The sequence below is a fragment of the Lissotriton helveticus genome, chromosome 1_1, assembly GCF_964261635.1.
Source record: "Lissotriton helveticus chromosome 1_1, aLisHel1.1, whole genome shotgun sequence".
NCBI classification, from domain to species: domain Eukaryota; kingdom Metazoa; phylum Chordata; class Amphibia; order Caudata; family Salamandridae; genus Lissotriton; species Lissotriton helveticus.
This window is the reverse complement of record NC_136057.1, coordinates 1,036,969,125-1,036,996,999: the sequence shown is the minus strand read 5'-3', so window position 1 is coordinate 1,036,996,999 and position 27,875 is coordinate 1,036,969,125. Positions and strand designations below refer to the sequence as shown.

At 47.3% G+C, this 27,875-nt stretch overlaps 1 protein-coding gene across 2 annotated transcripts in view; it reads left to right on the top strand.

Annotated features, from left to right (window-relative positions):
• CALU (calumenin) overlaps positions 1 to 27,875 on the top strand; it is a 113,947-nt gene that overhangs the window by 45,246 nt on the left and 40,826 nt on the right. The window contains exons 3-4 of one of the 2 annotated variants that reach the window (XM_078677825.1): positions 20,701 to 20,894; positions 22,258 to 22,424. In XM_078677825.1, the coding sequence (XP_078533951.1) occupies positions 20,701 to 20,894; positions 22,258 to 22,424 (361 nt within the window). Of the gene's footprint in view, positions 1 to 20,449; positions 20,644 to 20,700; positions 20,895 to 22,257; positions 22,425 to 27,875 lie in introns of both variants that reach the window. The other variant, XM_078677829.1, reaches the window with a different exon arrangement.

Below are 27,875 nucleotides of genomic sequence, written 5' to 3'. Positions count from 1 at the left end.
AGCTTCAGAGTGCAGAGTGGAGCTTCAGAGTGGAGCTTCAGAGTGGAGCTTCAGAGTGGAGCTTCAGAGTGGAGCTTCAGAGTGGAGCTTCAGAGTGGAGCTTCAGAGTGGAGCTTCAGAGTGGAGCTTCAGAGTGGAGCTTCAGAGTGCAGATTCAGAGTGGAGCTTCAGAGTGCAGAGTGGAGCTTCAGAGTGGAGCTTCAGAGTGCAGCTTCAGAGTGGAGCTTCAGAGTGCAGAGTGGAGCTTCAGAGTGGAGCTTCAGAGTGGAGCTTCAGAGTGCAGAGTGGAGCTTCAGAGTGCAGAGTGGAGCTTCAGAGTGGAGCTTCAGAGTGGAGCTTCAGAGTGGAGCTTCAGAGTGGAGCTTCAGAGTGGAGCTTCAGAGTGGAGCTTCAGAGTGCAGAGTGGAGCTTCAGAGTGCAGAGTGGAGCTTCAGAGTGGAGCTTCAGAGTGGAGCTTCAGAGTGGAGCTTCAGAGTGGAGCTTCAGAGTGGAGCTTCAGAGTGGAGCTTCAGAGTGGAGCTTCAGAGTGGAGCTTCAGAGTGGAGCTTCAGAGTGGAGCTTCAGAGTGCAGAGTGGAGCTTCAGAGTGCAGAGTGGATCTTCAGAGTGCAGAGTGGAGCTTCAGAGTGGAGCTTCAGAGTGCAGAGTGGAGCTTCAGAGTGCAGAGTGGAGCTTCAGAGTGCAGATTCAGAGTGGAGCTTCAGAGTGGAGCTTCAGAGTGGAGCTTCAGAGTGGAGCTTCAGAGTGGAGCTTCAGAGTGGAGCTTCAGAGTGGAGCTTCAGAGTGGAGCTTCAGAGTGGAGCTTCAGAGTGGAGCTTCAGAGTGGAGCTTCAGAGTGGAGCTTCAGAGTGGAGCTTCAGAGTGGAGCTTCAGAGTGCAGATTCAGAGTGGAGCTTCAGAGTGCAGAGTGGAGCTTCAGAGTGCAGATTCAGAGTGGAGCTTCAGAGTGCAGAGTGGAGCTTCAGAGTGGAGCTTCAGAGTGCAGAGTGGAGCTTCAGAGTGCAGAGTGGAGCTTCAGAGTGGAGCTTCAGAGTGCAGAGTGGAGCTTCAGAGTGGAGCTTCAGAGTGCAGAGTGGAGCTTCAGAGTGGAGCTTCAGAGTGCAGAGTGGAGCTTCAGAGTGGAGCTTTAGAGTGCAGAGTGGAGCTTCAGAGTGGAGCTTCAGAGTGGAGCTTCAGAGTGGAGCTTCAGAGTGGAGCTTCAGAGTGGAGCTTCAGAGTGGAGCTTCAGAGTGCAGAGTGGAGCTTCAGAGTGGAGCTTCAGAGTGCAGAGTGGAGCTTCAGAGTGGAGCTTCAGAGTGCAGAGTGGAGCTTCAGAGTGGAGCTTCAGAGTGGAGCTTCAGAGTGCAGAGTGGAGCTTCAGAGTGCAGATTCAGAGTGGAGCTTCAGAGTGCAGAGTGGAGCTTCAGAGTGGAGCTTCAGAGTGCAGAGTGGAGCTTCAGAGTGCAGAGTGGAGCTTCAGAGTGGAGCTTCAGAGTGGAGCTTCAGAGTGGAGCTTCAGAGTGGAGCTTCAGAGTGGAGCTTCAGAGTGGAGCTTCAGAGTGGAGCTTCAGAGTGGAGCTTCAGAGTGGAGCTTCAGAGTGCAGCTTCAGAGTGCAGAGTGGAGCTTCAGAGTGCAGAGTGGAGCTTCAGAGTGCAGATTCAGAGTGGAGCTTCAGAGTGCAGAGTGGAGCTTCAGAGTGCAGAGTGGAGCTTCAGAGTGGAGCTTCAGAGTGGAGCTTCAGAGTGGAGCTTCAGAGTGGAGCTTCAGAGTGGAGCTTCAGAGTGGAGCTTCAGAGTGGAGCTTCAGAGTGGAGCTTCAGAGTGGAGCTTCAGAGTGCAGATTCAGAGTGGAGCTTCAGAGTGCAGAGTGGAGCTTCAGAGTGGAGCTTCAGAGTGCAGCTTCAGAGTGGAGCTTCAGAGTGCAGAGTGGAGCTTCAGAGTGGAGCTTCAGAGTGGAGCTTCAGAGTGCAGAGTGGAGCTTCAGAGTGCAGAGTGGAGCTTCAGAGTGGAGCTTCAGAGTGGAGCTTCAGAGTGGAGCTTCAGAGTGGAGCTTCAGAGTGGAGCTTCAGAGTGGAGCTTCAGAGTGGAGCTTCAGAGTGGAGCTTCAGAGTGGAGCTTCAGAGTGGAGCTTCAGAGTGGAGCTTCAGAGTGCAGAGTGGAGCTTCAGAGTGCAGAGTGGAGCTTCAGAGTGGAGCTTCAGAGTGGAGCTTCAGAGTGGAGCTTCAGAGTGGAGCTTCAGAGTGGAGCTTCAGAGTGGAGCTTCAGAGTGGAGCTTCAGAGTGCAGAGTGGAGCTTCAGAGTGCAGAGTGGATCTTCAGAGTGCAGAGTGGAGCTTCAGAGTGGAGCTTCAGAGTGCAGAGTGGAGCTTCAGAGTGCAGAGTGGAGCTTCAGAGTGGAGCTTCAGAGTGGAGCTTCAGAGTGGAGCTTCAGAGTGGAGCTTCAGAGTGGAGCTTCAGAGTGGAGCTTCAGAGTGGAGCTTCAGAGTGGAGCTTCAGAGTGCAGAGTGGAGCTTCAGAGTGCAGATTCAGAGTGGAGCTTCAGAGTGCAGAGTGGAGCTTCAGAGTGGAGCTTCAGAGTGCAGAGTGGAGCTTCAGAGTGCAGAGTGGAGCTTCAGAGTGGAGCTTCAGAGTGCAGAGTGGAGCTTCAGAGTGGAGCTTCAGAGTGCAGAGTGGAGCTTCAGAGTGGAGCTTCAGAGTGCAGAGTGGAGCTTCAGAGTGGAGCTTCAGAGTGCAGAGTGGAGCTTCAGAGTGGAGCTTCAGAGTGCAGAGTGGAGCTTCAGAGTGGAGCTTCAGAGTGGAGCTTCAGAGTGGAGCTTCAGAGTGGAGCTTCAGAGTGGAGCTTCAGAGTGGAGCTTCAGAGTGGAGCTTCAGAGTGCAGAGTGGAGCTTCAGAGTGGAGCTTCAGAGTGCAGAGTGGAGCTTCAGAGTGGAGCTTCAGAGTGGAGCTTCAGAGTGCAGAGTGGAGCTTCAGAGTGGAGCTTCAGAGTGGAGCTTCAGAGTGCAGAGTGGAGCTTCAGAGTGGAGCTTCAGAGTGGAGCTTCAGAGTGGAGCTTCAGAGTGCAGAGTGGAGCTTCAGAGTGCAGATTCAGAGTGGAGCTTCAGAGTGCAGAGTGGAGCTTCAGAGTGGAGCTTCAGAGTGCAGAGTGGAGCTTCAGAGTGGAGCTTCAGAGTGGAGCTTCAGAGTGGAGCTTCAGAGTGGAGCTTCAGAGTGGAGCTTCAGAGTGGAGCTTCAGAGTGGAGCTTCAGAGTGGAGCTTCAGAGTGGAGCTTCAGAGTGCAGCTTCAGAGTGGAGCTTCAGAGTGGAGCTTCAGAGTGGAGCTTCAGAGTGCAGAGTGGAGCTTCAGAGTGCAGATTCAGAGTGGAGCTTCAGAGTGCAGAGTGGAGCTTCAGAGTGCAGATTCAGAGTGGAGCTTCAGAGTGCAGAGTGGAGCTTCAGAGTGGAGCTTCAGAGTGCAGAGTGGAGCTTCAGAGTGGAGCTTCAGAGTGCAGAGTGGAGCTTCAGAGTGGAGCTTCAGAGTGGAGCTTCAGAGTGGAGCTTCAGAGTGGAGCTTCAGAGTGGAGCTTCAGAGTGGAGCTTCAGAGTGGAGCTTCAGAGTGGAGCTTCAGAGTGGAGCTTCAGAGTGGAGCTTCAGAGTGGAGCTTCAGAGTGGAGCTTCAGAGTGGAGCTTCAGAGTGCAGAGTGGAGCTTCAGAGTGGAGCTTCAGAGTGCAGAGTGGAGCTTCAGAGTGGAGCTTCAGAGTGGAGCTTCAGAGTGGAGCTTCAGAGTGGAGCTTCAGAGTGGAGCTTCAGAGTGGAGCTTCAGAGTGGAGCTTCAGAGTGGAGCTTCAGAGTGCAGAGTGGAGCTGCAGATTCAGAGTGGAGCTGCAGAGTGCAGATTCAGAGTGCAGAGTGGAGCTTCAGAGTGCAGATTCAGAGTGGAGCATCAGAGTGCAGATTCAGAGTGGAGCTTCAGAGTGCAGAGTGGAGCTTCAGAGTGCAGATTCAGAGTGGAGCTTCAGAGTGCAGAGTGGAGCTTCAGCGTGCAGATTCAGAGTGGAGCTTCAGAGTGCAGAGTGGAGCTTCAGAGTGGAGCTTCAGAGTGCAGAGTGGAGCTTCAGAGTGCAGAGTGGAGCTTCAGAGTGCAGAGTGGAGCTTCAGAGTGCAGAGTGGAGCTTCAGAGTGCAGAGTGGAGCTTCAGAGTGCAGAGTGGAGCTTCAGAGTGCAGAGTGGAGCTTCAGAGTGCAGCTTCAGAGTGGAGCTTCAGAGTGGAGCTTCAGAGTGGAGCTTCAGAGTGGAGCTTCAGAGTGGAGCTTCAGAGTGGAGCATCAGAGTGGAGCTTCAGAGTGGAGCATCAGAGTGGAGCATCAGAGTGGAGCATCAGAGTGGAGCTTCAGAGTGGAGCTTCAGAGTGGAGCTTCAGAGTGGAGCTTCAGAGTGGAGCTTCAGAGTGGAGCTTCAGAGTGGAGCTTCAGAGTGGAGCTTCAGAGTGGAGCTTCAGAGTGGAGCTTCAGAGTGCAGAGTGGAGCTTCAGAGTGCAGCTTCAGAGTGCAGAGTGGAGCTTCAGAGTGCAGAGTGGAGCTTCAGAGTGGAGCTTCAGAGTGGAGCTTCAGAGTGGAGCTTCAGAGTGGAGCTTCAGAGTGCAGCTTCAGAGTGGAGCTTCAGAGTGGAGCTTCAGAGTGCAGCTTCAGAGTGCAGCTTCAGAGTGCAGAGTGGAGCTTCAGAGTGCAGCTTCAGAGTGCAGAGTGGAGCTTCAGAGTGCAGAGTGGAGCTGCAGAGTGGAGCTTCAGAGTGCAGAGTGGAGCTTCAGAGTGGAGCTTCAGAGTGTCAAGAGCAATGCCAATAGCTCTAACTTTAACAAAGGCAAAACCATTGCATTGTAAATGCTTGTTTTCCTTCCTGTGTCCCAGAGGCTACTATGACGGGCTGGTTTTGATGCATTGTTTTTCCGATCCCGCTGTTCTGGCTTGGTAGTGTCTTGGGTGGCGGGCATGTTACGAGGATAATGCTCAGGGGCTGATTGTGTCTCACGTATCCTGATTTTCTTGAATGCATTGTATTGTCCCCCCAATATTTTGCCCCCATGCCCCCTTATTAATGTTGAGGTTGGTTTGGGATATCGGATGCCTCTGTATTGAAAGTGAGCCTGTCATATGTCTTCTCCCCGTATTATAAAATTAAGCCTTATTTACTCCTGTGGTTTAGCCCTTTGGTCTCTGTATTTTTTCTCCCCTTCTGCGATTGTACGGCCTCTGCTTTGTATTGATTGATTATGTAATATTTGCCTGGTGACTCCTGATTGTCTTGCACATTGCGGCCGGCCGGCTTGGTTGTAGGCCTCGACTTGTCTTTCCTTTTGATGTCAATAAAGGTTTTCAAAAAAAAAAAAAAAAATATCCCCTTGCGTAGGTTTAACCATCTCCCTATTTAGGAATAAAACACCTCACTGGGGAAAACCAGCATTTCATTTAGGCATTTCAACATAGTATGCATAAAACATTCCTTTAAAGGCAGAGCATTTCTCTATGTAACACTCTTCGTTAGAAGTTAGGCCCTTCCACCTTACATGAGTGATAACCAGTTGCTCAATAAGGAATCAGGAATAATCTTCTGGTTTACCCCCTTGGAGGTAAGTAATCAACTTTTACTTGCAAGACACACTCCTGCAGGAATAACGTTTTCTTAGTTAGCTGAAAGGCATTGCACTAGGCAGCGTTAAACATTTAACTACCCAGTACCAAATATTCCTGTAGGGCATTCCATCCTAATATGCAACAGTGCATTTCATCACTCCTCTTAACAGGAATACACATTTCCTTACATCTCATTAAGCCCGAAGACATTTCATCAAAAGGCACAACTTCTCATGGAGGTTAATAACTCCCTTATGCCGGGCTGAACCCCTTCTGGGTACACAACAGGCCTCTTTAGGCCTCAGCAGTTACTCGGGCAATAACCGGGCTACTAGAAACCTTTCATCTGACCTCAGATGAACTTTCCCTTACTTCCTACATGGCAGCAGGCAAGGAGTCCCATACATTGGTAAAAAAAATCTGCACTACATTAAATGTATGCACTTGGCTTGTACCTTTCACACGTCTCCTGGGACTTCTGAATATTTGATATCTCCCCCCATGGCCTTTTTAATATAGAGGGGCTCGGTAGGCAGTTCAGCAGGGCCAAAATAGACTCCTGGCCCAGTTCAAAGGCCCAGCAGGCCTGTAGGCACTTTCTCTCACCTCACTTCCACCAAAAGAGGGTTTTCTACACATTACATGGGGCCAACGGGCCCAGTACCAGTGTTCTCCCGGGGAGGGGCGATCTCAAGACCTTCCGCCCTCCTCCCCAGCATTTACCTGTCACTTCAGGCCTTCTCCGGGCTCCTTGCGGTGATCACAGGCAAAAGGGGAGGGCTCCTACCCCACACTGGAGCCCTCCGGTCATAGCTCCTCTTGTTCCCGGGCCGCGCTCTGCCTCCGGGGGCCCGGGGTTCATTCAGGGACAACCTCGGGGGAGACACAACATTTCGGAGGGGGCTCTTGCTCTTTACGAGCTCTGGCGCTGCAGTCTCCCACAGTCGCAGGCTGCAATGACGGGGACACGGTGTCGTTCCCCCGTCACGTGACACGGGATCTCCTCGGCCTCAGCGGCCTAGTGCGCCTGACTGAAACTCCGGCGGGGTTTCTGGCCTCAGGGCCTAACGCGGCCCTCACGGTCTCCGGCGGCCCTCTCCTCACATCGGGGGCCGCCGCAACGAAACAGTTAACAGCAGGAAGGCCCTCCAGTCGAACCGGGCCCGCGGCGGTGAATGCCCAGTCAGCGCCTCAGGAGGGGCCCACGGGGAACACAGCGCTTCGCTAGGGGGCTACAGGTAGGCGCTTGGAGGGGACTTCGTAGCGCTTTAAGGGCAGCGCTTTACAGGCACTTTACAGCGCTCTGGGGGGGGCAGGTTACAGCACTCCTCCAGCGCTTCAGCAGGGGTCATCAAAGGAGCGATCAACAACGCTTGGGCAGATTGCTTCACATCGCTTTACAGGCACTTCACAGCGCTCCGATGGGCCACAGCAGGCAATTTCCACAGCGCTCATCAATTACTTCGTAGCGCTCAGATGGAGGCCCAGCAGGGGTGGTACAGCGCATTCCTCCTCACAGCGCTTTACAAAGTCAATTACAGCCGGCAAGCGCTTCCCATAGGACACAGCAATTCTTCACCAGTCAAGCGCTTGGAAGGGCAATGTAGCGCTTAAGCAGTTCTAGGTTGGCGCTTCAACAGTAGTTACTTTAGAATAGAGGCAGCTCACAGGACAAGCCACACAGCAGCGGTAGGTTAGCGCAGGGACCCAAGGTAGCGTCAGGGGGCACAGGGACCGACACAGCGCCAATACCTGGGTAGTTCCTCAAAAGTCCTGTGGTTGCTTAGTTTCTTCTTGGCGTGATGTTTCTTGCGCCCTTAGTTTAGTTGCTTGGTTTCTTGTTTCCTTGAAGGGGGTTAAGTTGGTGGCTGGTGTTAGATCTCCTAAGCCAATCCCCTCAAGTGGTCCCTGGGGGTTCTCTTCCGCGGGGCTAGATCAGAGGGGGGGTACAGGATACCTCAACACTTGAAAGGCAACACCTAGGCCCTGTCTCTTCCAGTATCATAAGACCCTGTCCTGACCCTCACTGCCTATCCTCCTGCGTAGGTTCTTCCCCAGGTCTCCCCTCAGTCTCTCTCTCCAGAAAGTTTCCCTCCCTTTTCTTATATACTGCCAGTTGACAGTTGGTAGTGGCAGTTGGTGTCACCTCACCTCTTCCAGAAGGTTCCAGAGGCTTCCAGGAGGTTCCACCATTCTACCTGTGGGCAGGCTGGCAGGCTAGTATGGTTACATTGTTTGGAGGGGTTCCAGCCAGGCCCTGTCCACTAGAATGCGCCCACTAAACCACGCTGCAGCAGCAGTGGTCAGTGGCAGCCATGTTAGGGGTATAAGTCACCTGCACCTTAACATCAGTTTCACAGTACACAGGGCTTTCCTCACTACACAAGGCCTATACATTGTTGTTGCCATGAGGGCATTCTAAATTAAAAGGAGAAGAAGAGGCGAAAAATTTTGGCGGAAAGGGCCAAGTCTCACAGATTGCAAGTGGCCCATAACACCGCGGCAAGACTAGTCTTAAATGTCCCCCCCAGAACGCCTTCTCGTCCCCTCCTTGAAAAACTCCACTGGCTGCCCATTCGCCAACGGGTCAAGTTTAAGATCTGCTGTGTCATACGCAAAAGTCTGTTTGGCTCAGGCCCTCAATATCTGACTGAAAAATTTAACATCTATAACCCGGAACGTCTGCTTCGTTCCAGCGGCCAACTATTGCTACAGATCCCGACAGTCAGAAAGGCACGGCAGGGTGGGCGAGCCCTATCCTATATGGGCCCTACCCTCTGGAATAAACTTCCCCTGGCCTTAGACAGACTACCGACTACCTTAAATTTAGGAGAATACTTAAGACACATTTGTTCCTGACAGCATAACTTCATATGCCTCCCTAGAGCTCTGTTTTGACGCACATCTGGTGAGATAAGCGCGGAGATACCCCTTCGGGAGTCGAGTCCTGCGCTATATAAGCAAATAAATAAATAAATATGCCTTTGCATGTCCCATCTCATCCATACCTACCATCTGCTTCTATTTTGAGGTCATCCATATTGCCCCAGGAGTGTGCAGCCCTTTTCAGGGCAGGTTGATCAAAGTGGGTCTGCGGTTCGCTTCCTCTGCCTATGGGCAAAACATCTCAATTTCACACAACACTCTGGGAGAATGACGTACTAATGGAACACACTCCGTTCCGCTTCAGTCCGAATTGCCAATCCAAAAACCCTCGCACCGACCAACATCCCATTTGTAACTTGTGCCTTTCAGCCAAGCATCTAGAAGACACCTGTGAGGCCTACAAATCTTTTCGGTCCAAAAAGACTCTTTGGGACCGACATGCGAGACAACAGGAAAAGTAGCGCAAACAATCTGACAATGTCCTGGACATCTTCGGTTGTTAAGAAGAGGAGGATGAAGCTTCGCGGTACAAGCGGAATCACTTTTCATCCATGATTCAGAGTCTCAATCCGAGGATGACTGGACCATTCTTCAGCCAGCGCAGAAACAATGGGCAGTGAGTACTTCTACCCCTGATCCTAAGCCCAAACTATTGGATTCGACCGAAAAACCTGCTCAAGGGGTGCAACTGCGGATAAGCCATGGCACACACCGAAAAATGACTCTGAAGCCCACCATCCGTCTCAGCTCCAGAAGTTTGGTCTACAACAGAGGCCTCCACCTCCTTTACATCCGAGGCCACACCTCGGTCTCAGCACAGAAACAGAGACTTCATATTTCTGAACCGAATATTTCTTCGCCGATATCAAAGCTTCCACCACCGAAATGCTTTGTTTTCGGTCCAAAATCTCCTCCAGAGTCAATTCTCACGCAATTTTATCAAAAGCTCGATCCAAAGCAAAAAAGACTCCAGTTTCAGCCTGGACCTAAGAAAATAATGGTACAGCCACCAAAACAACAGACTTCTAGGAAGCAGTTGAATTTTGATGAGGCTTTGGACATTCCTGTTTAACCTGTACAGAAAATAGGATTCTGCACCTAGTCCATTACACATTCCCATTCCCACTTCACCTATACCACAAACACCTCCTCCACCACCTGACTCATTGGGCTTAGGCAGGTAACATATCCCCTCAGTCAATAGTAGAGGAAGATCAGGATATCCCAGATGATACACACCCGGGGGGATGCTTAGGATGATTATGATATTGAGTCTGACACTAACCCTAACTTGTATCCCACTCGCTCATCACCAACTGATATTGCCTCTGCTTATCAGGAACTAATAGCACGTGCAGCCACATTCCATCAGGTTCCTCTAAATAAAGACTCACTAGAGGAGGATTTTCTGTTTTAGACTTTGTCTAATGCACAGAGAGTTGTGCTACAGTTACCTTTACTCAAAGGCATGACACGTAATCCAGATTTTTTAAAAGATCCAGTCAAAGCAAGGATAATTACTCCACGCATTGACAAAAAGTACAAAGCAGCCCCATCAGACCCCTTTTTATTAAAGATCAACAAACCCTGGACTCTAGTAATGTCAAACACAAGGAAAATAACGAATTCCCAAACAACTGGTGATGCACTACTTCCAGAAAAAGAATCCAAGGTCATAGATGCCTCTGGTAAAAAAGTTGCAGCACAAGCAACTAATCATTGGCGTATAGCCAAGTAGCCAGGCTTTGTTAGCAAGGCATGATTAGGCCCACTGGGACAAAATGAAGGGGCTCTTCCAACACCTAAAGTTATGACCAAGAATTCTATTAAATGTGCACGGGATGCAGCCGATACTGCTGCTAGGTGTATAAACACCAGTATCCTATTATGTAGGCACGCATGGTTAAGGGTGTCGGGATTTAAGCCTAAAGTACAGCAGGCCATACTAAATCTCCTGTTCAATAAAGAACATCTTTTCGGACCTCAAGTGGACACAGCCCTTGAAAAAATTAAAAGAAGGACACTTAGGTAGCAAAATCAATAAGAGCTCTACAGATCAACACGTACCGTGGTTCTTTTCGTAGGCCCAATTACAAACAAGGAGCAAAAGCAGCTAACACAGATACCTCTGGGTCACAATACAATAATGAGGGACAACCTCTATATCTAGAACCTTCCACATAGGTTCTTATAGAGGAAATAATTTAAAGGAAGAGGCAGAGGAAACAATACCCTTTCCTCAAATGCCAATAATAAACAATGACTTCTTACCATTCCCCCAGAACAACTAATCTTTCAAGGGTCGTCTTCAACAGTTTATCAATAATTGGAAATCAATCACAACAGACCAAGGGGTCTTGGACTTTATCCTACATGGTTATTGTCTGGAGCTGATAACTCCTCCAAATACTCCACCTCACAAACTAGCTACACAAGAGATAACAGCTCTGTTACAAAGGGGAGCAATAGAACCAGTACCACAATAATTTCAGGGAGCAGGAGTATATTCACCATACAAAGGAAATACCTCAGATTTTCTATTTCAAGGGAAACATCAGTTCAATGTTCTTCCCTTTGAGATTACCACGGCACCAAGAGTATTCACAAAATGTCTAGCAGAGGTAGCAGCACATCTGCGCAGACAAAATATTCATGTCATCCCATATCTGGATGACTGGCTAATCAAAGCAACCAACTTCAATCTTTGCAAGCAAAATACTCCAAAAAAAACCTAACTTTGCTACATGAATTAGGGTTTACCATCAACCTAAAAAAAGTCTTATCTTCAACAAATTCCTGCCAAAACATTTCTCCGACTTCTGAGCATGATGGCATCCTTTATTCGGATTGTCTCACATGGCAGACTAAATATGAGACCTCAGCAACAATGTCTCTCTCAATCACTGGGTCAATTTCACCATCTTGTATTGATAGACAGCCGCATGCATGACACTCTGCAATTGTAGAATCCAAGGGGTGTCTATTTCAGGACCGAGTTCCCCATATAATTCTAACAACCGATGCTTTCTCAACAATTTGCAAGCTGTTCATCTAGCAATCGAATCCTTCTTACCTCACAACACAAAGTTGTCATAATTCGAACAGACAATATGACAACTATGCATTTACAGGGGGAAACACTCTCTCTAATCATTTCACTTGAAACAGAAAATATGGAGATTAGCAATACACCACAACATTAAGCTCCTAGCAGAACATGTCCCAGGGACAAGCAATCAAATTGTGGACTTTCTGAGCAGAACGCCCCAACAGGGCAGTGCTTGGAACCCAAAATTTCTTCCAGAAGTGGTTTTCAATATCGATCCATTGATTTACCCGTCTTTTTCCCTCAACCAGACACAGTTGCAGAAAGAGCATTAAACACTTTAGATGTCAAAAGGGCACTAATGTATTACATTGACTGGACTAAATTATTTAGAAAAACAATTGTTTGTTGCCTTTACACCTCGTATGGGAAGGGCAATTTCAAAATCAGGCATTTCAAAATGGCTAGTGAAATGCATCCAAACATACTATGCAAAATCTAAACGACTTTTACCTATTCCCACAAAAGCTCAATCCATTAGAAAGATTGGAACTTCCATGGCTTTCTTAGGGAACATTCCGATTGCGGATATATGTGAAGCAGCAACATGGTCTACTCCACACACCTTCACAAAACATTATTGTGCGGATGTATTTGCACGACAATAAGCCAATGTTGGTCAGGTAGTACTTAAGACTCTTTTTCAAATAACTGTAGCCCCCACAAGTTAACCACTGCCTAGGGAGAGAGACTGCTTTACAGTCTAGGCACACATGCCTCGAATGGATTAGGTTACTTACCCTGTAAGCATCTGTTCTTGGCATGTAGTGCTGTAGATTTACATGCGCCAACCATCCTCCCCAATGAATCTTGTGTAGGTTGCAGTTAATACACTTAATTTTATACTAAAGCATGGACGTCTCATTGCTTACATATACAGCATTCTTACATTCTCACCTACCCACGGCAAAACAATCTGAAGATGTTGTCTATGACCATGCGCAGTATTACCAAGAGGAGTCACACCGCCTCGTAGAAAACTTCTTGGAACAAAAACAACTTGTAAGCATCCCAAACGCAACACTAGATGACGGACCTAGGCAAAGCATGTGAATCTACATCATACGTGCCAAGAACCGATGCTTACAGGGTAAGTAACATAATCCTTTCTAAAGCTGCATATTTGCTTCTATAATCTGTTTCATATATTTATCTTTCGAGGATTACTCTTCCAAATGTTAAACAGTCTCCTTGTCTATTAATTATGTTTAGGATTTTTTATGTTGTATTCCTATTCCAGTTCATCTATAGCTCGTGAGGTAGATATTTGTTCTTTAACCTCTCCTCATAGGACTTGTTATTTTAACGATGCTGCTTTTGATTTTCTATCATTAGACTGTCTCCATTCTCTATATCTTTTTTAAGCATGCTTCCAGCGCTGGGCACAGTGGTCCACTTTTACCTATCTGGACTGACCCCAGTACTGCTGAGGAAACTTTTCAAGTTTCACCTACAGACGGTTGTCCTGTTAGCATAATGTAATCGAAAGATTCTTAAATAAACTTGTTATTAATGGCAGGAATCTAGCCACCAAAAGTTATGCCAAACAGGCACCCAAAATGACAAGCTCATTGCTGATGCAGAACTTAGCAAATTTGACTGTGGAGGGCAAGATAGATCAGAAACTCCCAGTGCCTGTGTAAGCAAGAAGAAAAGAGAAAATCAAGTTAAAAGGGGGTCCTCAATTGGCATTTTCCACTACAGAAGCTCGCTGATGGAACAAGATAATGCATGTTCAACCATGCAGCAACATAGAGAAGCAACCCACTTGTAAATACAATAGCCTTCTACATTATACCGCACAAGCACATTAAGCAAACTAACTCTGCAGAGACCACAAATAGTCTCAGACTTGATGAGGAATAAGTGATTAACTACAACAGATGCAAATGTAACATTTCCTTCACCCTGAGTACAAATCTCATAGGAGAAATGACATTTTGAACTGGGGCAATCTGGTACAAATCTCATAGGAGAAATGACATTTTGAACTGGGGCAATCTGGTTAGGCTATTAACAGTGTTCCCCGCTTTACAACATTTAGGGCCAGATGTACGTAGGTAGTCGTTTGCAATTACCAATAGTGAATTTTTGTGATTCACTATTTGGTAATGGCAAACACCATTGTACAAATGTGTCTTTGACACATTCTGCAATACACGGTGGGTCGCAGCTAGACCTACCTCATTAATATTCATGAGGTAGGTCACGGTTTGCGACCCATTTGGAATCGCAAACATTACTGGGCTGGTGGCCTGCTGGGGGCCAGCAGCCCACCGTGTCTGTGATTGCTTTTCAATAAATACGGCCCATTTTCCTTAAAGGAAAGCGGGATGCGTTTCAAAAAGAAAAAGTGAAAGTTTTCTTTTCGTTTTTTAGGAGCAGGCAGTGGTCCTTGGGACCACTGCCTGCTCTTAAAAAATGTTTTTAGAAACATTCACAAAGGGGAAGGGGTCCCTTGGGCCCCCTTTTGCAAATGGGTTAGCACCTACTTGAAATGGATGATAAAAGGCGAATGTTTTGAGACCCCCCTTTCATTTGCAAAACAATCACACATACTATTGAGATTCCGTATTCGGAATGGACGCCCTAAACACACCCATTCCTAATACTGAATCGCAAACAGGTTACTAAATAGCAAATTCAGCCTATACACAGGCGCAAAAGTTGCGAACGAAAAACACCTTTGTACATCTGATCCTTAGAATATAAAGACATCACATCAGTAAGGTTCAACCACTAAAGTCTGGCGAACAGAGCAGATGGACTAATAATGTTTGCAAGTAATGACATTTTAGCTCTCATCTGGAAACACAAACCAGCAGCTCTTAAATTAGGGATTTGAATTCTGTTTCCCGAACCAAACCGATATCCCTAGACACTAGAATCGCACTCTCCATCCCATTCACTGCAAAAGCGAATTAATATCAGTGGCTCACTGCTGTATGGAGCAACAGGTTCAAAAGATTATGCTGCTGTTTTGAGCTCAAAATTAATAAGTTGCAATATGATTGGAAAAGGAAGCAATTAATCGAGGTAATGATTGGAGTTGGTTTCCAGCTCACTAAATTATTATCCTTATAAAGCAAAAACGTCAAGCCCACCAGTTGATGTTCGTAATGTGTTCATGCATCATTACAGGAACTAGAACAATCAAATAGACCCCAAACGGTAAGCACCATTGTTTCCTCTATGGCATGATTTTCTACAAGGGACTTGGGTAATAACGTATTCTCCTCCAGTGGATTAAATCATCCGGTGACTTGACAATCTATGTGTGTAGTGACGATTGAAGTTAGGTGTACCTCTAATAGTAAAATTTGACTTTAGGCAGTGATTTTTCCAGACCATTAAAAGCATGATCATCTGAAATGTAAATGTAAACTGCAAGCCCAATAGGAAAAAAAATGCTTAACACCCTGCCAAATACGATCTGCGATTTGAGAGCAGAGTAAGTAGATAGCATATGGATTATCACAGTTTTAATTCTAACCTGTTCTTTAAAGAAACCATTGATGAGAGTACAGATGAGGGTCTGAATCATTTGAACATGCAGGCTCTCGATTTCCCAGGCCAGAGGACAAATAAAAAGGGTGTTGCTTTACCCCGAGTTTCCGGACATTAAATAGGCATTTTGCGTTGGACTAGCCTCCTGCCTTTACTTGCGTAGACGAGCATACTTAGACTGTATAATGCGAAATTATCAGTGAAGCCCAATCCCGGCGATTTTTAAGATAAGGCTGCACATGTTTACACGGTGGCAAAGGCCAAGCAAGTGTGCTGTAAATATGGCAGCACATTTGGTTTTTGCAAAAAAAAAAAAAGAGGGTTGCTAAAACCAAAAGGTCTAGCCTATGCAAGGTACTGGATTTTTTGTCCATGCTTTTTAGGTTTTCGCCTATTATCATTCGCTTGCGAATGTAATAGGCGAAAATTCAAGGGCTTGATCGACTCGTCAAACCACTGCGGTTTTTGCACAGTGCATGTGAGTCACGTGACCACAAAAGCGGGTCACGTGACCACACAAGCACGCGCATCTCCCTAATCCGCCTGCCACACTTCCCCTCCCCTCGCTCGCATTCCCGCCCCCCTCACCCCCCCCACCAGGCTCTCCCGCCCCCATCCGGCTTCCCTCCGCGCATCTCTCTAATCCGCTTGCCACACTTCTCCTCCCCTCGCTCTCATTCCCGGCCCCCACCAGGCTCTCCATTGGTCATTGGTATCATGGAGCATTAGAAAACGTTTACTAGACTCCTGTTCTACCTGTGAGTTTATTTATTCCAGTAAACACATAGGGCGATACATAAACTGAAATCTGCTACTTCTTTGGCTCCAACACTCGCCTCAGTGGTGGGTTTCGATTAATCAGCCAGCGCTTTATGAGCCTCGGGTTTGCACGAAGTAAAGCACTACAAAGCGCTGCAAGAAATGTGAAGAGGTGCGGCTGTGCAGATACAGTGGTGGGTTTCGATTCATCAGCCAGCGCTTTATGAGCCTCGGGTTTGCACGAAGTAAAGCACTACAAAGCGCTGCAAGAAATGTGAAGAGGTGCGGCTGTGCAGATACATAAATTGAAATCTGCTACTTCTTTGGCTCCAACACTCGCCTCAGTGGTGAGTTTCTATTCATCAGCCAGCGCTTTATGAGCCTCGGGTTTGCACGAAGTAAAGCACTACAAAGCGCTGCAAGAAATGTGAAGAGGTGCTGCTGTGCAGATACATAAACTGAAATCTGCTACTTCTTTGGCTCCAACACTCGCCTCAGTGGTGGGTTTCGATTCATCAGCCAGCGCTTTATGAGCCTCGGGTTTGCACGAAGTAAAGCACTACAAAGCGCTGCAAGAAATGTGAAGAGGTGCGGCTGTGCAGAGTTCAAACGCTCTCGCTTGCATTCCCGCCCCCCCCCCCCCACCAGGCTCTCCCGCCCCCATCCGGCTTCCCTCCGGCCATTTGCCAGCATTGCGAGGCCATTTGCCAGGAGCTCTCCCCGGCCCGCAGCTTGACAATGACTGAAGAGGGAACGGCGCGCGGCCCATAACGTCCTCCCAAGCTGTGTTAGCTGCACAAACACGGCATTCCAGGCCCGAGGCCAGCACACAGCCCCGTGCATGCACCGAGGTGCACAAACACGCATTCCAGGCCCGAGGCCAGCACACAGCCCTGTGCACGCACCGCCACTGGTCCACAAACAGGCATTCCAGGCCCGAGGCCAGCACACAACCCCGTGCATGCACCGAGGTGCACAAACACGCATTCCAGGCCCGAGGCCAGCACACAGCCCCGTGCACGCACCGAGGTGCACAAACACGCATTCCAGGCCCGAGGCCAGCACACAGCCCCGTGCACGCACTGCCGCCACAGTGCAAGAGGCCGGGCCCTTGCTGCAAGCGGCACAGACACCCCCAATCTATCCTCTTATATCGTCACACTAACCAGTGTCCCAGAGACAGACGGATCAGACACCCCTCAATCTACAATCTTACGTCTTCACACTAGCCATGGTCCCGGAGACAAGAAGCTCCGACACCCCCATATGCCATCTTACGTCGCCCCCAAACTCCCAGTTTATGTTGTCACAGTAGCCAGCGTCCCAGAGACAGGCGGGTCAGACACCCCCAAACTTCAATCTTATATCGTCACACTAATCATCGTCCAGAGACAGTCGGATCAGACACCCCAATCTACCATTTTACGTCGTCACACTAACCAGCGTCCCAGAGCAGTACAATACCAAGTCTATTGTGTGCCAAGGTGGCTGTGTGTACCCCGCTTTAGTGCGACACTTTTAAACTTGCATTTCACACCCAGGCGTCTGCGGGCCTCACCTGTCTTGCAAAGCAGTTTTACAACTAAAACCGCTTCTTTCCTCTATAGTATTTGCAGATGACGGAGGCAGGCCACAGCCTTCTCAGAAAGCGACAGTTCTTAAACACACAGATGGCATTTTTCTTTTCGACTGTGAGATGTGTAGCCACTGAGTAGTAAGAGGTTGGCACAGTACGTACCCCCACCCCCTAAACAAGCACTGGCGTTGCCAATAGGTTTCGCATTTGAAAAGTTGGAGCTATTGGTTTTGTAAATGACATTTTATATTTATATAGTGTTATTGACAATGCCAATAACGATATATAAATAAAAAATGTAATTTACAAAACCAATAGCTCCAACTTTCCAAATGCGAAACCTATTGGCAACGCCAGTGCTTGTTTTGTAATGTTGTACATATGCAGCATGACTAGATGATTTTTTTTATTGCTGGCGGAAAAGAGAGCAGGGCTGAAGCAAAACAGAGGTAACGAGGGATTGGGGGTGCTATGTGTCCTAAAAGAGCTCGGGATATAGGGTAATATATATATATCCTGTATCATAAGGGACATGAGGGTGAGGAGTACTCTAATAATCCTGCACATGCCCCTCAGCATCTATGGGTGGAGTGTGCAGCTGGCAGTCCATTTGTTGTGTTCGCGGCAGGGTGTCCCCGGCCGATGTGCACAGCAGTGTGTCCAGAGGTAGTATGTACAGCAGCTTGTCCCTTAGTGCTGTATGTAGCAGGTTGTATCTGGGTGGCGAGCTCAGCAGGGAGTTCCTGAGTTGTTGAGTCCCCAGCATGGCATTGCCGGAGTTCTGCGCGGCAGTGTCCTTCTGTGGTGTGTGCAGCAGAGTGCACCTCTGTGGCATGCTCAGTCCCTGATCGGTGTGCTCAGCAGGGTGTCCCTGGATGGTGATGTCCTCAGCATTGGTTTTTATGGGACATGTGCGCACGTCCCAGTGTGCTGTGTACCTAGGGGTTTGTAGCATTCAATATCTATCAGGGTTGTGTGTGGAGCGAGGGACTCCTGTGTGATACGTGCAACAGGGAGTCCCTATTTGGTCACACAGTGAGCAAACACCTGTGTGGGTTTGAGCACCAATTAATATCGATCTCTGACAAGTGAGCAGGTGCTGGTATCTATTTTATGAGTGGTGTGTCCATCAAAATATTTCTTTGTGGTGTCTTAAGCAGAATGCTGTGCTCAGGCATGTGTAGTGGTGTCTATTCAACCTGGTGGTTCTGCAATGGGGTAAGCTTGGGTGATATGCACAGTTTTGAATATCTGAAGGTTTGTCTTGCCAAAATGTAACAAACTGTGCAATTTTATCTCACCTTTTAATTATCACTTGCACCGTTCTGTTAAAATTGCATTTGAAAGTGCGTTAAAAAAACAAATTAAAACTTTCATTGCAAACATATGTCTGCAAATGTTTAGATAGTTATCTGTTTTCTTTTTTTAATTTAATTTTCTGACATTTGGTTGAAATAAAAATATAAATGAAAGTAACAATACCACCAACTTGCCAATGTCGGACCTATTTGCTTTGTCGTTTGTTGTACCCTCTGTGCCCCAAACGTTCTTCTTTTTCCCACCCAGCTCAGTCATGAGAACATCTCATTGAAATGTGGTGATACGTCTCTGACTCGAGCATGGTGTGCACCATAGTGCAGGGGCTGTGCCCCCAGCATCAGAGTGACATTGCTGAAGTTCGGGTGCGGCTCAGGGATAGTCTTGCTTTGCTTTTGCTGCTTTGCTTTTGCATGTGCACTAGTCTTCGGTTTGGGGCTTGGTTTTCCATTGCTTCACCTGTACAGGGCTGAGGGGTAAAAGAGGAAGTATTCAAATTGTTAGCTATGAATTGAGTAAACAATAGAATAAAACAAAGAGCGAGACAATTTTTGCAAATAATCTACTCCCACATATATGATGCAAGTGCTTACTTATGGATGTGGGATTTTTCAGTTCTGTACAGGTGAACTAAGCAACTGTTCAAGCAGAGCATCTGTGACAGGAGTGCTGGTACATGCTCCCTTGCCCACACACAGAAAGCCTAGCTCCTGATACAGGATATCAGCCATGTTAACCCAATGGGTGAATAGACGTTAGTACTCCAACCTCTTTTGTGCCTCCTAACACCGCCAGCCCACGGGAGGCAGGGCTTCTACATATCACATGGCCAACCCATGGATCATTGCCCATTACATTTCTCTCCCCCAAGTACTCCTCTGCCCTGCCTCTTCAATTGCTATTCAGCTGGGAAAAGAACCATTAGTACATGGTCTTTTGCTGGATCTCAGATAAAATACACACAGAGAAGGACCACAAGTACATTCCTCTTCCCCACTATTTGACGTGCTGGTAATTTTCTGCAAGCGGCAGTGCTTTTATATTCCCTTTTGTCGCTGGTAAATATCCCATCAGTTTGAATCGGTAATGATTGGGCACTTCTCCCACTCTTGCCAAAATATAGGGATATTCTTCCCTGGTGGTGCCACAGTCTCGCTAAGCGTTCTAAGGCATCAGCAGTGATCACAACACCTTTGCAGTTGTTCTTTACATCAACTATATGTCAGGTCTTATGACCATGAAGGAAAATAACATGGTTTCTCATCTTAACCCCTCCTTTTTTTTCTAATAAATACCGACAATGCAGGGGAAACGAAAAGACTGCTATATAACTTAAAGATTTAGTTTTGGATTCTTTAAATTGGCTTCTTAGAACCACTTTCTGATGGGCTTTATCCCTTCCCTTTTTCCCAGTATTTATGAGAACGGGTTCTTAAATCTGAACCTCCGAAAAGTGCTACGATTGTCCTGAAATGTGTGCCCTGAATATCTTGCTAATGTGTAGTGGACATGATTTATGGTAAGAGGTCCCTGGAGACTGCTATTTTGATGTGTATCGTCACATTATTGACCAAGTGTCCTCTGGCCCTGCTTACCTCTTTTTGGGCAGCATTTACCAGCCTTCCTGCCTACAGACTAGAATTCTTTTGCTTGCAGGTCAATGTAGCGCGTTGCCACTTTAATCTCTTGCTGGATTTTCTGCATTTCCCACAGAAAGATTGTAAGTAAAATAGATGAAGACAAGGATGGGTTGGTCAGCGTGGAGGAGCTGCGTGACTGGATAAAATACGCCCAAAAGCGTTGGATTTACGAGGACGTGGAGCGCCAGTGGAAGGGGCACGACCTCAATGAGGACGGCCTCGTTTCCTGGGAGGAGTATAGAAACGCCACATACGGCTACATACTCGGTAGGTGCTCCTCTCGCGCGGCCGGCTCTTTGAAACCTGCCTGTTTTGTCTTTGTAGAATGATTGTAGATAAGATAGATGCTGATAAAGATGGGTTGGTGACCGAGGGGGAGCTGACTGCTTGGATTAAGAAGACTCAGCGGAAGTACGTGTATGACAATGTGGAGCGACAGTGGCAGGAATTTGACATGGACCAGGACGGGTTCATCTCTTGGGATGAGTACCGCAACGTGACCTATGGCACCTACCTTGGTAAGGGGATGGTGCTGCATTTATATGTGTAAAAGCCATAATACTATATGAGACATCTGCTAGTAATTAGAGCAAATCAGAGGCTTGAACCCTCAGGTTTCAACAAAATGACTGCTTTTCTGGGGGTGTTTTTGTTAACTTTTGTATTACTTTGTCATTCCTTTTTAGACTGGGGGCTTTAAAGTTCTGCAGATTTAAAAAATGAAAGAGTAACTGTTTCAATTAGTTTTGCAGTTTAATTTAGGAAAGCTTATTGTGGCACAATCACTTTAGGGAAAGCATATGGACACATTGCTCCTTTGCTATTAAATGATTTGGTATCCAATCATGCAGTGTTCGTGCCCAAACAAACCTGGTTCTTAGAGTACACATTAGAAGGGTGGCCCACTCACCATCATTTGAGTCTGTGATCTAAAGGTGAGACTGAAGATCCAGTCACATGTACCTGACACTTGCAACCATCCTAAAATAGATAATTTTTAGTAACAGGAACAGTGGCTGCATGTTCTGTTCCAGCCTGCTATGACCCCAGCTGCAGTAACTGTTCTTACAACAATGAAGATGAAAACCCCACTAGATTTGCTTGAAATTAATGGTTGCAGACGTAAGGCATGCAAACCGAGAGGTGGAAGGGGAAGAAAATCCCTGTGTAAGGAGAAAATCCCTGTGAAGCTTACAGGGAATCAGTTAAGCTAGCACAGTTTGTGATAGGAAACTCCAGAAGAATTTACTGTATAAGAGACCTCTCTGCAGAACCTACATTAACACTGTACATGCAGGCATGGAGTGAACATAATTTGTATGCATAGTTTACTGCATTGAATTCTGGGAATGGAAGCTTTGTGTGGACCCTTCTCTAGCAAGTCATAGAGACACTGGATTAGAGTGAGCCACCTGATCTTCAGAGCTTACAGTCCTTTAAAGCAGAATGGTGATCCGTGGGGCGGTTTGAAGGAACACTGTGAAGAATTTAAACTGATAAATTATGAATGCTTACAGTAACATGCAGCATAGGCTTCTGAGGAAGCCTCCTGTTGTGCTTACCATAATACAAGCCACGGGCAAGGAGAAAAAAAGTCATGCAGACATAGGGCAGCTCACTGTTGAGCTGATAGCACTACAGTTTTAAAGTCTGTGAGGACATTTTCAAAACTGAGCTTAGAATAACAGGATTTTTACAATATAGGGAGAGCGACATCGCCTGTAGAGAATTGGGCCATAAACATCATAAACACAGTAGGCAATGGCTACATCTGCAGCACATGCCAGGCCGTAAGTTCACGGGGTAGACTAAGCTGTCCTCAAACTTAAGTGCTTAATATTATTATGTTAGTAATACAAGACTCTTCCTCTGTCTGCTCAGATGATCCTGACCCTGATGACGGTTTTAACTACAAGCAGATGATGGTGCGGGATGAACGAAGGTTTAAAATGGCTGACCGGGATGGCGATCTGATTGCCTCAAAGGAAGAATTCACAGCCTTCTTGCATCCTGAGGAGTATGACTACATGAAGGACATTGTTGTACTGGTGGGTCACCTAATGCTTATCTCTGGGTTCTATTCAGCTTGTGGTAGAACTCTGAAACTTTAGTGATATTCCATCCAAGCAGGTGGTGCTTATAATTTCTCTGTGGATAAATATGTTCACAAACTGCAGTTACAACTGCTACATGGTGTCTTTGTCAATGTGACACTTATTTCATCATTACATTTGAGAGCAATGAATTCTGCAAACATTATACTCTGCCCACCAGTGAGCTGGGGTGGGGGTACATACTATATGCTTTTCAACCGTAGACCTTTATTCTGCTTATACCATCAAGAATGTCAGTTTTGCATTGTTTCTTTTATTATTATTGAAATGAGCACCTTAATTTCAAACTGCCAAATTGTAATACATATTCGTCACTTTTGACTACATTAGGCTTGACAATGGGATGCATGAGGTGTTATGTTATGCAGATTTGTGGAGCGCACTATCATCTGGGAGGGTATCCTGGTGCTGAGCAGGTGTGAATCTAGGCCCACCTAGGGACTAGGGGGTTTACTCGAAAACCCAGTTCTTCAGCTTCTTGCGGAATTCAGCAAGTGAAGAGGTGGCTTATGTGTGGTGACCGGTTGTTCCATGCTTTAGGAGCCATGTTGGAGAAGACTCGACCGCTAGATCTGGTTTTCTGTTAGTGCCGAACTTTTGCAAGTAGAAGTTCAGACCAGTGGAGTTGTCTAAAAGGGTTTGTGAAAGCACATGCGAATATTGAAGTATTCTGGGGCAGTGTTATGTGGTGCCTTGAAAGTGTGGGTGAGGAGGTTAAATTCTGCTCATTTGTGAATAGGGAGCCAGTGGAGCTCTTTCAGGTGTGGTGTAGTGTGGTGTGATGCAAGTGCAGCGTTGGAGGTTGAGTGTGATTCTGGCCACCGATTTCTGAACGTTCTGCAGGCTTCTGGTATGTTTTTTTTGTTCATTCCGGCATAAAGGGTGTTCTCATGGTTAAACTTGCTTGTGATCAGGCCTTGTGTGATTGTTTTCTGGGTGCTGATTGGGAGCCATTTGAAAATCTTCCTCAGCATCTTCAGGCTCTGGAAGCATGGGGCGGTGACTGCATTGATGTGTGCAGTCATGTCGAGTTTGCTGCCTGATGATCGTGAGGTTTTTGGTGAAGGTGTCGGTCCTGGATCTGTTGACTACCAGGCGGAGTCCCATAGTGATGTGCTCTTCCCATAGAGCACAATTTCAGCCTTGTCGGTGTTCAGCTTTAGACAGTTGGTCATCATCCAGTAGGCGATTTCAGTCATAGGTGCATTGAACTTGATCGGGTATTGGTCGTCTTTTCCTTGAAAGAGAGAATGAGTGACGTGTCACAGGCTACTGAGAGTATGTTGACATTGTGAGAGCGGATAATGCTGGCTAAAGGGCTTCTTGTATACTTGGAGAGCGTTGGGCTCGAGAGGACCCTTGCACAACTCCACATATGAGATTGCAGCAGGTGTCGTGGTGTACAGTGCCAAGCTCACTGGGTCCTTCCACTCAGGAAGGAACAGATCCATCGAAGTGCGTGTCCTTGGATTCCAATGTTGTGTAGGCTTTGGATGCGTTTGGGGTGAGAGACTGTCAAACGCTGCAAAGAGGTACAGGAGGATATGGGCTGTCATGTCTCCTCTATCCAGAGTCATGTGGATGTCATCCATGGCAGCGATGAGGGCAGTTTCCTGCGTGTTTGGGTCTGAAACCAGACTGAGTGGTGTAAAGTAGTTGTTGGTCGTTGAAGTATTCTGTGAGGTATGATCTTCTCTAAGCCCATGGCCTAGAATGGTAGCAGAGAGATTAGTCTGTAGTTCACCAACGTTGAAGGGTCCGCAGAAGGTTTCTTCAGAAATGGGAGGACAGTTGTGTGTTTCCAAGCATCCGTGAAGGTTGCAGAAGAGGTGGAGGCATTCAGAATGGGTGTGAATATGGCGCTGATGATTAGCAGTCTTCTGGAGAAGGCATGGTAGGAGAAGGAGTTCGATGGGTCCCCTGAGTCGGTGGACTTCATGGTGTCAAGCGGTTTCTTTTGGAGGTGATGATGGACCATATGGTTATCATTGGTTCTTTGGATAAGATTGAATTAACTGTGCTGTAGTTGTGAGTGAGCCAGTCCTGTTGATGAAAGGCTCTTTAAACCATGACCATGCTTATGCACTGCCCAGCCAAAGCTGTAAAGGGTCCCCTGATCCTACAGTACTCCCTGTAGCTATCCATTCCTCCGTATAAAAGGTTCTGCTCCATAGCACAGGCCCATTCAGTCCAAATTGTGAAAGAGGGCAGGCTCCAATGTTGGTTTGGTGCCTCTTAAAGTTGATATTGTGCTGCCTTTTTTTAACATCTTCAAAAGTCCTTTTGGAGGAATGATTTATGAAATTAATTTCTACAGAGTATCAAGGTGAGTTTGGGCAGTTGCAGAGTAAGGCAAGCACCCACAGTGCACATCTCAAGTGGCCACATTTAGCATTTGCCGTACTGGCTCTTAATTTATCCTCAGCTACATCCAGGATTGTGTAGCTTGCGACACCCAAAAACAGTTAATGGATGATTGAAAACACTCCTTATTTTAGTATCCTAGTGCTGACACCAGTAATTTTAGATAGATTTTAAGATTGTTACAGAATAACTTTCTGATGCAAAGTTCCTGCACATGATCACCATCTTCAGATTCTTTTTTCCGCTGTTTGATAAGGAAGCACGACAGTGGGGCTCCAAATAATTTCTTAAAAGCATTGAAAAACACCAACGTTTCCTTCAACATAGAGACGCAGAAGATCACCAGAAAGCACAGCTCTCAAAACTACATAGAAGGGGAGCCTTCATGACCCAGACACAGGGGACCCCGCTTGTGGGCACTGCATGGTCGGAGAATGCAGAGACATGGAGAGCACCCCCTTTGAATTTTGCCCCAACTGCCATCACAAGTTCGCACAGATGGACCCCCATGATGAGTGCAACCTGTACCTCCTAAAGGACCACTGCGCTGAGAACTGCGAGGCTTGTGTGGAATTTGTCCTGAAGACATCGTTTACACCAGGAGAGGGCGCCCCACACCATGGCTGACACCCAGAGGATCCAGGAGTCCTTCAAGGACCTAGGCCTCTCCAGTTAGGATAAGGAGGGAAATATTGAGCTCGAGCCAGAAGAGGACGGAGAAAATGTCATCCACGTCTTAAGGGTCAAAGCCGCAAGGGGAGCAGCGAGAGACGCCGAGAAGACCAAGTGGGAGAAGGTAACCAAGATACCAAAAGGCACAGGCTAGACCCTCGAAAGCCACTTCGGCGTTAACTTAACAACTGAAGGATGGCAAAAGCTTAAAGAGCTGCACGATTAACAGACAAAAGACACTGTTGGGGGCAAATCTTCAAGCCAAATCTCGATGCCAGCTGACGCAAGAAAAGGGATGAATAAGGAGGACACGGAACCAATGCCCAAAGAGTCACAACCTCGAAGACGAAAGCTTCTTTGATTGTTAAAACTGAACTATATCTCAAGGTCATGTGGAAGAAACATCGTCTCGAAGCAGAGATGGCACCTCTCCTGCAGCGGAAGGAGGAGTTCAACGACTCCTTGGAGAGATGTTGCATCCCTTCTAAACCCTTGGAGTTGAATGAGATTGGCGACAACCAACTAGACATTGTGGTACCCTTGACGCAGAAGCCACATGAAGGGGAGCAGGAGGAACTCTTAGACTACAAAGGAGGATGAATCCGCCACACTCGAGGGGCAGGGGCAGCTTGGTGATACGTGGCAGGATCTCAACGATGGATCCCCCGAAGAGTGTGTTGACAACTACCCCTCGAGGCCCTCGCTTCCAGATGACATGTCCATGTACAATGGACTAATCAATACGGTGGTAGACACATATGGGGTCCAACTCGAGGAAGAACGGGAGGACTCATGCTTTCTTCTTGAAATACTGATGCCATCCTAGAAGGCAAGCCTGCATCTGCTTATGCTTCCCAACATCTTGGACCACAGTAAGGAGGTGTTCTGGAAGCCAGCTACACAAGAGCTGTTGCTTCTCAAGTGGAGAAGTACAAATAACCCACACCAGATCCCCAGTACATCAAGTAACTGGGCCACCACCAGAATAGGAGAACAAAACCGTGAATCTGGTTGGATGGAAGAGGAAGCAACTACGCAATACGGAAACTAAAAATCCAAGCGCACTCCTCAACTGTTATGGCCACCAAGAAAGCGAAGACATTGAGGACCTCATACAACATCTCCTGGAGGAGTTTAAAAAGAGAGCAAAGGCAGTGGCCCTCACCAGCTCATCCCTCAAGTCCTCATTGAGCACATGTGCACGGGTACCACTCTCAGGAATCATTCCTGGCTAAGAGTATCTGGGTTCAAGGCAGAGGTGCAGGCATTGCTGTGGACTAGGCCTTACCGCAAATAAAAAAGGACACCAATACCGCCAAAGCAATCGAGGCATTGCAATTCAAGGGATCCTTCAGGAGAGGAGGAATGCTCACCAGGAGACCAGCAGGTTGGCCAAGTTTTTTCACCAGCTACATCAACAGCAAGGCTTCAGCCAACAAGCCACGCAGCCCTCACAACAGCAGTGGCAACACCCAGCTAGACAGCCCTTTTGTGGGGAAGAAAGAGGGAGAACCCAACCCTTAAGGGGGCGTGGGGGAGCTGCGCATGCTCGCAAGTGACTCTGTGACAACGACCTCGCCAAGGAACACCAGTTGGGGGATGAATAGGAGGATTCTTCCAGTAATCGAGGTCGATGACCTCAGCCAACTAAATGCTAACTATAATAAAGCATAGAACAAGAGCATTAAGAGATTAAGAACTGCAACGATTGCGGCAGGAAGTCAAAGAGTACTCAAACCAGACCTCTACTGGACCTTAAATATCTAAATAATTTCATAAAAACACAACACTTCAAGATGACAACAGTACAGGAAGCAATCCCACTCTTGAAAAGGGAGACTACATTGCCACCATAGACCTAAAGACCTTGGTGGACCAAGGACACCAATGAATCATAAACACGGACGATATCTCGCATTCATCTTAAGACAAAGTACATTACCAGTTCAGAGTACTACCCTTCAGCATAAAATCAGCACCAAGGGTGTTCACAAAATGCTTAGCGGCAGCAGCTGCACACCTGATGAGACAGGCCATTCACATCTACCCATACCCAAATAGCTGGTTGATGAAATGAAGCTCAAAGCAAAAGTGCCAACAGGACATACAAACTGTCATCTCCACGCTACAGCAGCTGGGGTTTATGATAAAACACAAGAAACAATCTCCGTACCCGGACTAGGAGAGGATTTTCCTGGAGGCAACACTGATTTCAAAGACCACACACGCATACCCAATACCCAAGAGGGTAGAGACAATAGAGAAACAATCTTGCTTCTACCAGAAGGGTCAGTCTGTGAAAGAGAGGACTGCTTTGAAACTAACAGGCATGATGCCATTGTGCATCCC